General features: G+C 39.9%; 2 protein-coding genes across 3 annotated transcripts in view; both read right to left on the reverse strand.

The window, feature by feature from the left end:
• Window positions 1-1,129: 1,129 nt before the first annotated feature.
• On the reverse strand, window positions 1,130-4,758 carry LOC128368487 (tubulin beta-2A chain-like). Of its 2 annotated transcripts, XM_053329305.1 has the most exons (5): window positions 4,702-4,758; window positions 4,162-4,270; window positions 3,867-3,875; window positions 2,831-2,941; window positions 1,130-2,214 (listed from the first exon to the last, which is right to left on the reverse strand). In XM_053329305.1, the coding sequence occupies exons 1-5, from the start codon at window positions 4,756-4,758 to the stop codon at window positions 1,130-1,132; spliced, it is 1,371 nt and encodes a 456-aa protein (XP_053185280.1). The 2 variants fall into 2 exon arrangements, with proteins under 2 accessions (XP_053185280.1, XP_053185281.1); XM_053329306.1 differs by lacking the exon at window positions 3,867-3,875.
• A 1,966-nt stretch (window positions 4,759-6,724) lies between these two features.
• Window positions 6,725-16,424, reverse strand: part of slc22a23 (solute carrier family 22 member 23) — a 38,283-nt gene continuing 28,583 nt past the window's right edge. Inside the window, exons 6-10 of the mRNA XM_053330208.1 lie at window positions 16,133-16,235; window positions 15,234-15,469; window positions 13,871-13,903; window positions 12,234-12,357; window positions 6,725-11,359 (exon numbers count right to left, since the gene is read on the reverse strand). Of these exons, the coding sequence (XP_053186183.1) occupies window positions 9,814-11,359; window positions 12,234-12,357; window positions 13,871-13,903; window positions 15,234-15,469; window positions 16,133-16,235 (2,042 nt within the window). The 3' untranslated portion in view covers window positions 6,725-9,813. The remainder of the gene's footprint in view (window positions 11,360-12,233; window positions 12,358-13,870; window positions 13,904-15,233; window positions 15,470-16,132; window positions 16,236-16,424) is intronic.

Genomic DNA, 16,424 nt, shown 5'->3' on the forward strand with positions numbered 1-16,424 from the left:
TCTTCCCCCGAGCCCCAACTGCACACACCCCCCTTCTCTCTCCCTGCACCCACACGCACATAGACACATACACCCCTCCTCTCTCCTACACACACACACACACACACAAACACACTTATTTATTTGTAGTCTTCCATGCACATCTTGTTGTTTGTCTATTAGAGATAGTGGTAATACAATTTGTAACTATGCATTGATTAACATTGTAAATTTAAAGAGAAGCGTTTTGTGATCATTGTGCATGTTATTGTGATAAGTGGCTGATCAAAATAGTCAGAGCTCAGAGTACACTCTTAATAATTAGAATAATAATTTCTTGGTAATAATTAATAATTATTGATTGTAATTATTAGTCATTATTAATAACTAAACTCCCTTCTACTTCTACATGTATGGTCGCCTTGTAGTGCGACTACCCCCAACAAAGGATAAGGCAAGCAATACTGTCTTCCATATTTTTCATATTCAACCAATCCCATGAAGAGACACAACCAACAATGACTTAGACCATTTCTCAATAGTTTCTACAACCTGTCACTCTTGAACTGAAGCCCTACTATAGAAGGTATGAATTACTTTTCTTCTTTTCTTTTTTAAGACTTTATTACTATATAAATTGTGTATGTGTTACCAGACATAACCCATAGAAAAGAGCTGTCTCATGCATACAGTTCTGTGGCAAATGTATCACACATAATTTACAACTAATTCCAGGGACTATATTGTGATAGCAAGATGGTCCTTATGCATCTTTTAAAAAAACACAATGTGAAGTATTGACAGGACTTGATATTTTATTCAAGACTTGAGACAGTGAATGAAAGTAAATGTTACAAAACTGTGTTTAGGACAAGACTTTTTTTGGCAAAGCATGAGTTGGAAAACCAATTACTATAGTGCTTGTATATTTGCGGTTCTAACACCACTCAGGATCTTTCTCAGTATGAGTCATATCTATGTGCAATATATATTTTGTTAAAGAGCTACATTTCACCATGATCTGCACACTGCAATGCGTAGCTAAACATCTGCATCTCTAGCATACTTATTATCTCACTGCACTGTCCAAGAACAATTATTACTTTTAGATACTACTTCACTCAGGATAGCAACGGTCAGTGTTTTATAATCAGTGACGAACATCATGGCGGACGTCATCCTCATCCTCTATTTCATCCTCTTCATATTCTCCTATCTCATCAGCGGTAGCATCTTGATACTGCTGATACTCAGACACCAGGTCATTCATGTTGCTCTCTGCCTCAGTGAATTCCATCTCATCCATTCCCTCTCCAGTGTACCAGTGGAGGAAGGCCTTGCGGCGGAACATGGCTGTGAACTGCTCAGAGATCCTTCTGAAGAGCTCCTGGATGGCCGTGCTGTTGCCGATGAAGGTGGCGGACATCTTGAGGCCACGGGGTGGGATGTCACAAACGGCGGTCTTAACATTGTTGGGAATCCATTCGACAAAGTAGCTGCTGTTCTTGTTCTGCACACTCAACATCTGCTCATCCACTTCCTTCATGGACATACGGCCGCGGAAGATGGCTGCTACAGTGAGGTAGCGGCCATGACGGGGGTCACATGCTGCCATCATGTTCTTGGCATCAAACATTTGCTGGGTGAGTTCTGGCACAGAGAGGGCACGATACTGCTGACTGCCTCTGCTTGTGAGGGGTGCAAAACCAGGCATGAAGAAATGCAAGCGGGGGAAGGGTACCATGTTTACGGCTAGCTTACGGAGGTCAGCATTAAGTTGGCCAGGGAAACGGAGGCAGGTGGTGACCCCGCTCATGGTGGCCGATACAAGATGGTTGAGATCTCCATAGGTAGGTGTGGTCAGCTTCAGGGTGCGGAAGCAGATATCATACAGAGCCTCATTGTCAATGCTGAAGGTCTCATCTGTGTTTTCCACTAACTGGTGGACAGAGAGGGTAGCGTTGTATGGCTCCACCACAGTGTCAGACACTTTTGGAGATGGCATGACGCTGAAGGTGTTCATGATGCGGTCAGGGTACTCCTCGCGGATCTTGCTGATGAGCAGCGTGCCCATTCCTGAACCGGTACCTCCACCCAGTGAGTGGGTGAGCTGAAAACCCTGGAGACAGTCGCAGTTCTCTGACTCCTTCCTCACTACGTCAAGCACCGAGTCCACCAGCTCTGCTCCCTCCGTGTAGTGACCCTTGGCCCAGTTATTTCCTGCTCCACTTTGACCTGTATGATGCATGATATGTTTGAAAATAGATTACTTAGGACAAATAGTGGTGCAACTTTCTAATAAGGTATAATTTAAAAAGGTTTATAAGGTGTTTAAGGACTTTATTCATTATTAATATGTAACAGTAGTATGACATGCAACCTTCAGCGAAATTTGTTTGTTAATATTTAGACAAGATTGAGACAATATTTTCTGCAAAGCGATTATTTTTTCGCTCAGAATTAATCACATTATCAAAAAGTTCAAAGGCAGCTCTTTTGTTGGCGCATTTCCAGATAAAGAGAAATGAAGAGTCATCTCTGTGGTGGAGATTATTGGCCCTGTACCCTCACTTCAGCGATCAGCACTGCAGCAGAATCTTCAAGTAGGTTCCTTTTCACTGAGTCACCACGAGAGCTGTCTCAGTCTGACACAGCTGCACATGGACTGCATCCTACCATTAGCACATCGCTGAGTGGCTGCAGAAGCAATGTGCTGGCTGCCAAAATATACTGCTGCACAGCAATCTCAGATGACACTAAGCACATCTTAATAGGATATGACAGCAAATGCATAGTGTATGTACTGTTGGTTGAAGGTGATGAATGACATTGTGATTTATTATCCACTTACCAAAGACAAAGTTGTCAGGTCTGAATAGCTGTCCAAATGGGCCGGAGCGGACTGAATCCATGGTTCCAGGCTCCAGATCCACCAGAATGGCACGGGGGACAAATTTACTGCCTTTGTATGGAAAAAGAGCAGAGAAGAAGGGGATACAGAGAGGAAGTAGATGGAGTGGAAGGGTGGAGTAAGATACCAACAGTCTCAGTGTGCATGATGTCAGCACGGGATTATGATGAACCATGAAACAAACTTCTCACTGTATTTAAAAGCATTTCTATCTCAATTCCTATTAACCATCTCCAACTGTCTCATAAATATATAACTTAAAAAGAATGTAAATGCACAATGGGCAAACAACAGTTATGTTTTAAAGGATACTATACGTTGTCTATCAAACTGGATATTTAAAGGCTGCCTGCTGCCTTTTGTTTGTTCCTCCTTCCACTTTGCTCCTCTATCACTGTCTGTAACCCTTCTTGCAAGCAAACTGCTAGGGCATGCTGCACTGCTGATTCTTACCCAGTGGGGTCCTCAAAGTGCTGAGCTCTGCAGAGTCCATTCAAACAGTCATAATGTTGCTTGACTCTGTAAAAAAATCTGCTTATCTTTTCCCTACATTTTTAAAGGAGAAATGAGCAAGTGGAATCCTCAAACAACCCACATGTGATAGTGAATTAGTAGGTGACACTGATGCCAGCATGCAGCATGGAAACAAAAGATCAATAATGCGTGCAGCTAGGGAGTGGCATAGGGGTTGACGGTAAAAGTGACTATGCTATGCCTGTAAAGCAGATGAATGGACACTGTTTGTCCACGGATTAAGATCTGCACTGACTTGTCTATCTCTGCAAGGACCAGTCTAAAGGCTGAGATGCAAGATCTACTACTGCGACTTCATTTGATGGGCACAAACTATTCAGTAGTTGTTGCGTGTAAGAATACAGGATGCAATTGGAGTGACCTTCAACATGTCATGACAATAAAATCAGACACTGAAGATGATACCAAGGCACAATGAACTCAGGGTAGAGACTGCAGATACCTGTGCTCCCTAGAGAGAGAGAGAGAAAAAGTGAGAGACAGAGGAAGACAGAGAGAGAGAGAGGAAAGAGAGAGAGAGACATATTTTTAAAAGTTCACTGTCCTAATTTTTCCCTGCAGTCATGGTGGGACCTACTTTCCCCTTGCAGCTAAATTAGTGACATACAGTGGTATTCAAAAGCAGTAGCATACGGTCATGCAAGGATGTTAGCAATGGAAACAAATACTGCATGTAGTGACCATTTATTCAGATGCAAATATGAAATTAGTTTGGAACAAAGTTTTTTTTTTTATACCTGATGCCTCATTGTAGTAGACGTTTATCCTCTCCAGCTGCAGGTCACTGTCACCTTGATAACTACCAGTGGGGTCGATGCCATGTTCATCACTTATCACCTCCCAGAACTAAGATAAGATAATCAGGTAGATACGAACTTCAATCGTTGAGTTTACACCGTAATACTATATAAAATATGGATTTGAAGCAGGCTGTGTCTTGCTACTAGGCCTTCATTCAGTTATTGCGCATCAGTTTGGTGACAAAATGTCACGCAGCAGTGGGGACAACATCACTGCAGCCTCACAGCAAAAACCCAGCCGGACTGAACCCCACCCTGCTCATGTAAACAACAAACAATCTATCGCAAACTTTTTCAAATTAAAAATCCATTACCTCATCCGCGAGACCTGACGGACTTATTATTTCACATTTTCAAGTCAAACATTCATTATAGAAAAGCTTGGAAAATAACACGTGTGACGTTCCGCAGTAGAATCAAAATTTTCTCCATAAATGTTTTCCCCTGCTTCTTAATTTAAATAAAAAATAATAATACCTTCGCCCCAATCTGGTTTCCACACTGTCCAGCCTGGATATGAACGATTTCCCTCATGGTGCGCTGTGGATGCGGGCAGAGAGAGTTCTGTCTTCGTCTTCACCGGTGTCTGGTCTTCAGTCTCTAGCCGCTGTGTTTCTCAAAATCAGCACTTGCCTCATTTCTAGGGCTGTGTTGAGCCGGGGAGATAGATAAACGTGCTGCTGGTCAGATGACGTTACACACAGCGCAGCATCCCAGTATCCGTGTCAGCCAATGAGAGCGCTTTGGTTTGATGCAGTGGACCAGAGGATCCTGCCGCATCATCCTAGTGTAGCCTGACATCACCCCCCCCCAACCCCCCACCCCCCGTCCCATGCAGGGGAAATGCTGCCTTTTTTGTGGTTAGGCTGAGGTTGTTCCATAAAGTCCAGATGATTGCTTTCCCTGTCAGGAAATATTCAACTTTATCATACTAATTCAATCAGGACTGTGGTGTGTGATATGAGCAGGACCTATCTATTTGTATAAACAGCCTACTGCTTCAAATACCGGCCAGAAAATATATCATTTGAATAGCCTATATGATTCACACATTTTCAATAACCCAAAAACTTTTCATTTCTTCGTTTGAATGATACAACCAGGGTTGTATTAACCCATGTAACCCATTATGGGGCCCTGCATGGTGCAAAAATTGAGCCTCGGTCTCCCACACATATGTCCCTCAGGCCCAGTTTGCCCAGAGTCTCAGAAACCAATATGTCCATACTGTAATACGAGCCTATTGTACATATGCATAAACAGAAATACTAAAGATATTGAGGGAATAATTGAAATATCCTTATTCACTTACTTGATCAATACCACTCATCTGTTCTTTAAATATAAAGCAACAGTAGTATGTAACTAATGCATTGAGTGGAAGAGGATGGACAGGCAGGAGATAACATTGGGAGGATTTTGATTTGAACATTGAAAAGTGGGAGAGGCATGAATCGTAGCTCTGTGTGTAAATGTTGAAGATTGATTGATGGATGGATGTCATGTGGTTGGTTGAAATAGGTTGGTTCAAGCCTTCGTAGGCACATAGTATAGCATCATAGATTATGTTGTTCAGTATGAAAACATGATTGGATGTTGCTATAAGAACATAAAGAAACTGATTTTTTAAAATGCATATTGATAAATGCACAATCGGTGCATAATATGACCAGGGATGTGATCTAAAAGAGTCATCTCTACTTTATGATTGGAAATACTTATATTATATGAATTCATTAAATAATTGCTCGATTTAGTTGATTTGATTTGATTGTTTATATTTTACATTGATTATGTATTCATATGTATTCATATTGTATACTTGTATATGTATGTATATGATTACTTCATTATTTCTGTCATTTAACATGCATTTCTTCAGTATGATAAACAAGCTAAATCTGTAAAATATTACCTCACATGTTTATGTAACATTACATTTGAATATATACAAATACAATAAATTGCCATTCAAAATATAATATTAATGGAATCTAAAATTATTATTAATTACCTGTAATTTTAATGGTACAACTTTACAGAACTGTGCCTGTACATTTATTTTGTCATTTGAGAGATTTAGAAGTACTGGCAGGCAGATTTCTTCTCTCTTTTTTTTTTTTACATTTAGCCAGAGCCAGAATAGCTAATTCCCCTATTGGATGACTTGCATAGATGTGAGAGAGAGAGAGAGAGAGAGAGAGAAAAAGAAAAAGAGAGATGACTGGTTGTTGTTATTTTTTAATACTTAAAAAGTTTATTTCTTTATTTAAGGCCAACCAACAGTAAAAATGTCTGCCCATTTGGGATTTGATTAGAAGAAGAAGAAAAAAAAAAGAAATGTTACGATAAAATCAATGACTCAACTATCCACAGTTGATCAATAAATAGTGGTTTATTTTAACAACAGGTATGGCTTATATACAAGTGCATTATGTATGTTAAAACAAAAACCAAATGAAACCAAACAATCAGAAATTATAAATGGTACAATCCATGGTTTTTACATTCATTCAAATCTCCCTTAAAGAGATTCTGAGTCGCATGGTTGAGAGAAGCAAAACCTGAAATGTGTACACTGGGGACTTCATGTCTCTGAGACTTTTAAGTTCAAAACAATTCACTAGTCCATGTTATGATCTATGATCCTTCATATCATTGACGCTGCATATTTTCACACTTACTATTTACAAAAGGCATAACCAATGTAATGACAGCCTGATGTGCTCTGTTTTTATCAATCTTTTATTCTTCTTTTCTTTTTTTTTTGCTTTGTCACCAGTATCTGTCTGCTAGTCTACATTTTCGCTGGTGCTAATGTTGCTTTGGATTACTTTTTTACTGATTTCTACCTTTATTCTACTTCAAAACATGTTGAACCAAATACTTATTATGCTCCCATCACAACTGTGAAATAGCTGCATGGAAATTGTGAAAGTGGAAGCAACAGATCTCAGAGAGGAGACATTGGTTGTATTGTGCTGAGTCATTGTCTTTACACTGGTGATGCACGGGGGCTTGGTAATACACAATTTCAATTTCTGCAGCAATACATACACTGACACAGAGACACTGACACTCACAGGCAAGGAGGAATCAGAGTAATGTGAAGCTACTGACCACTGCAGTCAAGCCACTCTACTGCAGATGCCATGAATTCCTTATTAAATCCAGTGTCAACCCTGCTCCACAAAGTAGATCACATGTGGGTCTGTTCCAAGAGTGGTTTTTGTGTTGTATTGAAATTCCAACTCTATTTTCCCTTTTTTTTAATTTTTTCTTTTTTTTCCCACTGTCAAGACAGCCAAGCTCCACCAAATCTGACATCACATGATTACAGGGCATTGTGCTTTGAGGCGTAGCAGCATGGCATAGGAATGTCAACACATCAAATGCTTTTATGAATATTTCAACAAATGGAAGTTTGCTGACTTGATCATCTATTAAAAGACCACCCTGAATCAATCGAAAATCGAGCTTTCATACTTTGATTCAAGCTGCATTTGAGGATGTCATTCACAGGAAAACAACCACAAGGTTTTACGAAATCATTCAGATGCCTAAGGATATCTGAGCCTTCGTCAGTGCACATTTGACTTGGATTCAAAGAAAATGACAAGTTTGATGAGCAAAGTACGTGTAAGGTTCGTCACAACTGCACCATAAGGTTGTCAGAACAACAGAAAGTCATCTGTCATGTCTGGTGTTTCCAACTCCAGAATGAGTCATTAATAGATCACCAATACTCCCTGGATGATGCAATATGATATACTGTGAGAACTTTTTTTTTTTTTTTTTAAATCACATTTGAAATGACAAGACATCATTCAGTTGGCTCTAAAGTTTTACAGTACAGAGTAATTATTATTATTATTATTGTTATTTAGCATTATTTTTATGAGGATTTTTGTAAACAGTGGTATATCCGCAGTTATACATATTTCTCAGACACATATTACAACCTCCAATGCTTGAAGTACTACAACTGTCAAGTTACACAGATCATAGTCAAGTATAATGCTGTCCACAGATGGACATGAGCTTTGGAAGAAAAAGTACCACCTCAAAGTTTAAGAATGGGAATATGTCAAGTTCTGTAAGTAAGAATTTTAAGTGTATTATCACAAACGTTAAGTATTGCATTTTTTAAGGTAAACTGAGATGAGTGTGTGTGGCTGTATGAACAAAATGACATACAAAAACTAATGTTAATGCCAGATCATGATTTGGAAAACACACTGAAGGTTAGCAATGCTGTGACTTCTGGCAATCACATCAAACATTTTGTCATCCACGGGTTCATTTCAAAAAATAATTTGCGTCGTCTTTTTAAGGTTGCTCGTCTGTTTTGCTGACATGTTCACAATTATTTTTCATGCTTTGTCCCCACTGCAAAGAATAAAGTGTCACCACACTGGGGTGTCACAAATACTGCAAGAATGAAGTATAGCTTTGTACAGTAAGGGCATGCCATGGGAGATTATTAAAAATAATACTTTGAATTTAAAAAAAAAAAAAAAAAACTGAATCAAGCTCAACAACTAAATATGCATTTACTTACAATACCACATTTACAAATAAAAGCAATTGCATACCAGAAATTTAATTGACTGAAACATTTGGAAAAATAAAACAGTTTTTTCAGACCGACAAAATATGGGTCACTCTTTTCTCTGATGTTCATACAATGAACCACATGTTGGTGAAAGCAATTTAGAAATCTTGTCTCTCAATTTGAATGTATCAATTGATAATAGAGCTTTCAGCCTTTCATTACTTTGAGAAATAATTTAAATTATCTTCAGTATTTCTGAAGTTTGAAATCAAATTCATCTGATTCACCTATGCACATACAGTCCATGGCAGGGGAATGCACTGAACAGTATTTCCCAAAACAGGCAAATACTGTAATTGTACTGATTTTTGGCACTATTTCGACATTTAATTTTGGTCAGAGTAGTTTTTGGCGCTGTATTTAGAAAATCCCTCCAATTATGATTGTTTACCTCTGTAACGGCAAAAATACTATGTAACATTCACATGTTTTTTGTCCATAAAGATAAGGCGATATTTCTATACAAATATGTTAAACGGACATTTCATTTGAGCAGAAGTACCACTGATTTGAATTTTTTTTCTATGCTTATTTTTTTTTTTTTTTTAGTATTGTTGCATTTCTCACCATCCTGGTGACACGTCTCAGTGATTGTGGGTATAGTTTGAAGTCTCTTTAAAATGACAGACAGTGATTTCCCATTCATTTACATCAAAGTAGTTTATAGGCTGGTGATTTTCAGTGACATTCAAAAAAAAAGAGCAGAAGATACTGTCACATTGTCACAAACCAGCCTCTGGCACTCTCTCACTTGGTGTCATTTATTGGCTAAATGCAGGAAAGGGGGGACATTACGAAACATACAGCAGCTCTGTAAGACATGTCTGCTCAACTCCAGGTGGGGACAGTCTACATTAAGTGCCTGAAGTCTGAGCAAGACAGTTTGTGTGCCCCCCTCCCCCCTCTGATTATTCATGTGGCTTGGGTTGTTTCCTGTTGCAACCGGAAAGCTTCCTACTGGCTGCAACACTGAATCACGATGACGACACTCCATTGATGGTGTTATTTTCTGTGCTGGCACTGTCCCTGATGGAAAGGACACCAGAGTCTATGGGGGAGGAGACGGTACAGTCCATTACAGAGGAGGGAACTGCTTCTGTAGGGCCTGAATCCCTCACAGAAGTCGGTTCGGAATCTACAACAAGGGAAGCAGGTGAATCCTGTGCAGGCTGAACATTGTCTGTGACAGTCAGAGCAGTAGACTCTGGAGTGGGGGTGTGCCCAATGTCTGTGACTGGGAGAATGGAAGGAGATGACGCAGTGGTGTTGACAGTATCTATGACAGGAGGAATGGAGGAGTTTGCTGAGGGCATGTGGCCTGAGTCAATGGTTGGGGGAGGTGTGGGTGAAGGGGAAATAGAGGCTGGGCTAGGGGAGGTAGGGGAAGGAGGAGAAATGTAATTAACACAGGGAGAGGTAGAGTCTAACTGTGGTTGTTGGGAGTCTATTACACCTGGTATGGATGAGTCTATAGTGGAAGGAATAGATGGAGATTCGTCTGCTATTTCTAACTGGATGGGAATGTCTGAGTTTGCACTAATGGAGGGTGGAGGGTCACTGGAAATGTTGCAGTCTGTCATAGGAACAGGAGAGGGAGTAGGTGATGGAGAGAGACTGTCATGCAAAGATGGAGACAGGGAGTCTGCCAAAGGGACATGAGTGGCCTCGAATTCTGGGATGATACTGTCGATGTCATTGCCCGGCGGGTTTGGTGATTCTAATGTGGAGCTAGGCAGTGGCTCGATGATGGGTGTGGTGCAGATCAATAAAGAGGCAGGCACTTTTTGAGGGACAGAGTCCAGTGAAGATGGGAGAGGAGTGGATGATTTGTTTGTAGGAGACGGACCAGCGTCATTCATCTCTGGAACAATAGGATCCACCAGCGGCTCAACAGAATCCAGGACTATTGTAGGAGTTTCTTCAGGATTGCCTAAAAGTGGATCTGTGATCTGTGAGGCTTTGTGCAAAGGAGTGGAAGACAAAAGGTGCTCTTTACTGGCATGCAAGATGCCCTCTTTAGCCAGAGGTGTGATGGGAGTTGTGGATAAGGATGATACTGAGTGATCATTTGGGTCTTTCTGCTCAGGCTTGCCAGGGTGCACCTCCATGAACACGGGAGCAGACATGTCCCCGACTGATGGAGCGGTCAAATCAACAGCCGAGGAGGCGGTGGAGTCCATGGTGGACACTGCAGTGGCGGCTGCCTCGTGGAGTGGTGTGTCATGCACCCTGGTGTAGTCCCTGCTGCTCTCAGATTGAGCCAGCAAGAGGCGCTGTTCTCCAGGTTTTCTCGGGGGAAGAAGGGGTTGACGAGTGTAGCTCTCGCCATCAGCCAGGGTCTCAGGGAGGGGCTGGAAGCGTGTCTCGGGCAGCAGGAGAATGCAGATGATGCAGATGAGAGTGCAGCAAGCAAAAATAATGTGGTGAAGGAAATAGCCCTTCTGATTGTGGAGCTCCATGATGGGTGCAGTCAGCATGCCGAAGCCAGCACTGGCCAGGACCAATCCAAGACCACCACCCCTATGGTGAGAAGGAAAATGTTATTACCTGGCATGATTTAGGAATTATATCCTATACTCAAAACCCTTATAAACCACCCAAAGGAAAGACTAACTTTACAACAATAAAATAATATAGATGTATATGTATTGTAACACAATTCACATAAATCATTTAGAAAACGGAAACTCTCATTTTTGCTATGTATGCTTCAGTTGACATATCACTGCCATTTTATCCTACAGCAGCAGAGAGTGCTGCAGTACCATCAAACACTTCCTTGTATCATGCAGTCCCATTCCTCTCCCATCATTGCCTATGTTATCCACCAGAGGGCACCCTTCAAGCACTTTCAGCAGAACAACACCCCTTACATAACCCCAGATAATGAACCAATGGTGTCATATATTCTCAGAGGGGGATGGCTAATTTGTACAAGATGTGGATTACATTTGACACTGAACTGTGAGAGTCTGTTGTTTCCAGCAGTTCAATAATTCCATACCCTTCTTTTACAAGAGGTGGAGTTGCTATTCCATCTCTAGGAACATTTGATATTGTCAAAGCAACCTTGCATCTTAAACCTCTGTACTGACTGAACTTATGGAGGTGATAAGGGTAATAGAACAGGTAGAAAAAGAACAGATCAGCATTTTCACATCATATGCATTTCTTGCAACCTGATGGCTGATACTTGTAAACTGGCATTCATAATTTAAGAAATATTAATACTTGAAGAGCAAACACAAAGGCAACAGACTTCTCAACCAATGGCAAAGCATGTGTTACGCATTAGAACACAGCTTTGTCACTTCTCTACAGAGTAAACCTTTCCTCATCCTCCTCCTTCTCAAAGTGCTCTGTTGGTACAGTCCCAGTGTTTCAGTGGGCTTACCTGATGACAGTGGGTGTGATCTCAGCACAGAAAAAGATGCTCAGGTTGCTGACTGCGTGGGAGGAGAACATGCCGATGATGGAAAATGCGATGGAGAACTTCTTATTTAGTGTACCTGAGTTTTCTGCAAACAAAAGAGGAGACACACGTGTGTCAGTTTGCACTCAGTTTCCTGTGTAACCAGTTAAACAGTTCTGTAAATGTAAATAAGGGGTAGGAGAGAAAAATGCGCAGAGCATGCCATTTTTTCCAGTAAGCACAGCTATTGAACTATTAAGGTTAGTTGTGATTTTTTAAAATGGTTATATTATTTCTGCTTTACTATACAAAATATAGAAAAGTGACACTGCCATGCTGGAAGAAGAGAATACCTCCCTATAATAATTTCAAAGGGTGAAAATGTATGAAATATGGAGTCAAAAACAGGCCATGATTTTTTAAATCACCAACTGTTGAAAGTCTATTTGAATGTATGCGGTTTCATTTCCACTCTTTCATGAAAATTCCAATGTTTAAGGTTCCCAGTCATCTGACCCTTTCTGTTGAGACTGACAGACCATAACCTTACAGAGCAGAGGTCTGATCAGTCCCTTCAGGCTCCATTAATTATCTTTGGTAGTCCAGATAGTTTAATTTTGTATTATTATTATTTATTATCTCACATTTTGGTACCAATCTAATGTATAGCCTGACTTGAATTTTGATATTAGAAATGGACTAAATGGAATTTAAGCAAATTCTACAGATTTTTTGAGGATGGACACCTCTTAAAAGAAACAAAAAAAGTTGTACAATTTGAGTGTCTTCTGGAAATTCCAAAGATGGGGAAATGAAACTACATTTGGTTCACATAGATAATATTTCAAAAATAATAACATGTTTTATCTCATATTGAAATAATTGAAATAGTTAAATAAAATAAATAAATAAATACAATTTAATAGATAGATAAATAAATAGACAAATACATATAGATATATATTGTATATAAGACAAAATGTGGATCATCACTAACTTCAAACTGCACATCGAGAAAGCATTGATTTAAAGTACCAATAAATTATGGTCAAATTAAACTGTTTCCCAGCATTATGTTGATTTTGATGTCTTACTGAGGATTAGGCTCCTATACAGAAAGCCCATTCAGATCAAAGATGGTTTGTTTGTTTTTATGAATAAGACATGTTGAAGATGATTAGAGGCAACTGCTCTGTGATTAGTTCCTTAGTGAGGGAGAATAAAGAGACTGATAAACACAGGAAAACAGTAGAGGAAGGCTGGTTGTAAGAATCACAACTCCATAAGAAAGACGCTCACCCTTTCCACACAAAGGGGACAAATAAGTGAAATGCTAGCCTTAATTCCATCTAGGACTTCATTATGTGACTCTGCAGGGCTTGTATAGCCCTAATTAAATGCTTCAAGATATCCACATGCAGCATATCATAAAGACTCATCAATATAGTGCAGCAAGTGATGTGTTGTGTATATAACATGATTTACAATTTGAAGAATGTGGAGCTAATACAATGATATATGTAACAAAGAGTAATACACTTTGAATCAATCAATTATCTATCAAACTAAAAACATTGTCTGCAAATACAAGAGGAGTAGAAATAAGCAGATCATCATACCTATATTCAGATGACCACTGTATTTCCCCAGCACTAGAGGAGAATAAAAGAAATCAACAGATGTTTATGAGTGAGAAAAAACAACAGTAACATTTTCACATTCAGTCAGACAAATTAATTAAATCAGCCAGTCAAACATTAAAAACAAAAACCCACACACACAAGCCTGTCAACACACAGTTACAACAGAAAACAACTTCAAACTGGAGCATGAAACATGAGCATAACCTTGATGTGTTGACTCAGGTTAAACATTAAGTCAAGCTCATTTGTAACTCAATAAACAGACTTGTGTACCATTTTGATCATCTGGAGCACTTTTTTGCTACACATTGACTACAACAGCAGTTTGTAATCATGTTCGACTGCCCCATTATAAACAACTAAAAGCTAACGAAGCTCTCACGTAGTACTCTCAACACACTGGGCGTTAGTAATTACAGCATTTGTGCCAGAGACAGAACTTAGACTAGAACTGATCAGGATATCTCAAATGTAAGGACAGTCAGTTTGTGTTACAATGAGATGGGTTTAAACAGCTCCTCTACATCAAACACTGGATGGCTGAAATCAATATCATGTCATAAATACTTTTTTCCCCAATTACTGACATATATTGTATGGTAAATATATTCACACACATACCAATTCATTGTGTATCAGTGTTACACATCACATCAAAACTCTTAAAGTCCAGCTTGCCTGACCATAACCCTCATTCATTCATGGGACAGACTTTTGAAAAAATTATCATATTATTTGGCTGAATCTCAAAGTTGGCAAGTCATCTCCTCTATGATGAATATTTCTCTCTGACTATGCTTTATAAAACCTGTCGGCAAAACCTTGTTCAGCATATTTTGTATTCTGTTAATTGTTTAATAGTCACTGTGTAGATTAATGGATAATGCTGCCAAATATATTTCAAAGACCAAAAGCAATACATTAGGTTGTCTTTCAATACTTTCTAATTTCCCTATCCTGCCACTCATTTACCCATGTAAATCTTTAAAAAGAGGTTTTTGACTTAAAAAAACACTGGTGCACTGGTGTATGGCCCTCAGGTGATTGACTAATATATTAAAATAAACTACAGTGTCCATGTTTACTGTAATGAAGGGCCAAATAAACAAATGCAACTGTGTGCCACATGTATGTGTTTTAATTGTTTTTGACAATAATAGAAATATACACCAGACTAATGTCACCACCAGTGTCTTTAATATTGAGTACTGACATAGACTACAAGATATCTAAAGCCAGTAACCTAGATCTAGACACAGATGTAACAAGACAAGACCTGCTTCAACAAAGAGTCAAATTTCACATGGAAGTGGACGTGTGTTCTTCATGAGGTACTCACAGTTGAGCAGGCCCAGCTGCAACAGTGATGCCAGGGCAGTGATAATCATGAACATGAGAAGGCCACCCCGCCGTCCCATCAGGCCCACCGCTGGGCACAGTGCCAGGCAGGATGCTACAGCGATGCCTGCCATGGTGTAATAGTCTGCATAGAAGTTATGGAACATGGTTGTTTCCTGGGCCTCGGGGTCCATCATGCTGCGGGCGAAACAGTGGTGGATCCCATAACCTGTTAGCCTGGGTAAAGAACATACACAATACAAAATGGTGAAGTAAGAGGTAACATAAATAATATCAGAATACAGTGGCTAGATTATGGGATACTGGACAGAAGATGCTATTGAAGGTTGTCAGAGCACAAATGTAAATACGTACTTATTGACACACAAGCACACACCCTGCAAGCATACACAAAAAGGCGAGCAAACAGTCACACCTTTTCTCCCAGTTGTCTAATGTTTCATAAGGCCACAGCTCATATAAAATTAATGCTGACTTAGGGAGTCAGGGACACCATACGCTGAAGATGAGCTAAAGCTGGGTCTGCCAAGATAAAGCTGAGATGTCAAATAAAGAGAAGAGGAGAGATCCCACTGGAGATGAAAAGGCAGGGCGGCACAAATATGGAAAGGTAGATCGCTTGGACAAAGCCAGCGATGGCCGCTGATCAATGCTGTATCAAGCATCCAGGTCAATAGTGGCATCTTGACTGCACAAAATGGCATGTCTGACTGGCATTGCCTCGCCCTGGACACACATACACAAGCACTCACACACATCTGCTTTTGTTTGCTCCTTTCTCTGGTTCAGATACTCCCACACACACACACACACAACACCACCTTGAACACAGACATGTCCAAACTACTAAGCGGCAGTACAGATATGACAAATACTTACGAGTTGACGCACAGCACAACAATATTTTTCCACAGGTTCCTCGTCCCGACCATTTTCACAATGCATGTCTTTTTGGGTTTCTTTTGAAGAGCTCCCTGCAGTTCTGGAAACAAGCAAAACAAGTTTATATTAGAGACAATATGTGACTTTCGAGACTGATAACAACATGTGAGAGTAAAAGTTATTTTTATGACATTGAGTGTAGTACTACAAAGGATAGCCATTTTGAACAGTGTAAAGTGCCAGACTGTTGTGGTCACTGAACATAGTGTAAATGCATAAGTGTTGCTTC

The sequence above is a fragment of the Scomber japonicus genome, chromosome 12 (genome assembly GCF_027409825.1).
Source record: "Scomber japonicus isolate fScoJap1 chromosome 12, fScoJap1.pri, whole genome shotgun sequence".
NCBI classification, from domain to species: domain Eukaryota; kingdom Metazoa; phylum Chordata; class Actinopteri; order Scombriformes; family Scombridae; genus Scomber; species Scomber japonicus.

What these genes read in the sequence shown, in the direction of transcription:
- LOC128368487 (XM_053329305.1), bottom strand. Translation starts at nt 4,758, where the DNA reads ATGAGGGAAATCGTTCATATCCAGGCTGGACAGTGTGGAAACCAGATT. An exon ending in GAAACCAGATTGGGGCGAAG is followed by an intron (nt 4,271 to 4,701) that starts GTATTATTATTT and finishes ATCTTATCTTAG; the next exon opens with TTCTGGGAGGTGATAAGTGA. An exon ending in ACCTGACAACTTTGTCTTTG is followed by an intron (nt 2,215 to 2,830) that starts GTAAGTGGATAA and finishes TGCATCATACAG; the next exon opens with GTCAAAGTGGAGCAGGAAAT.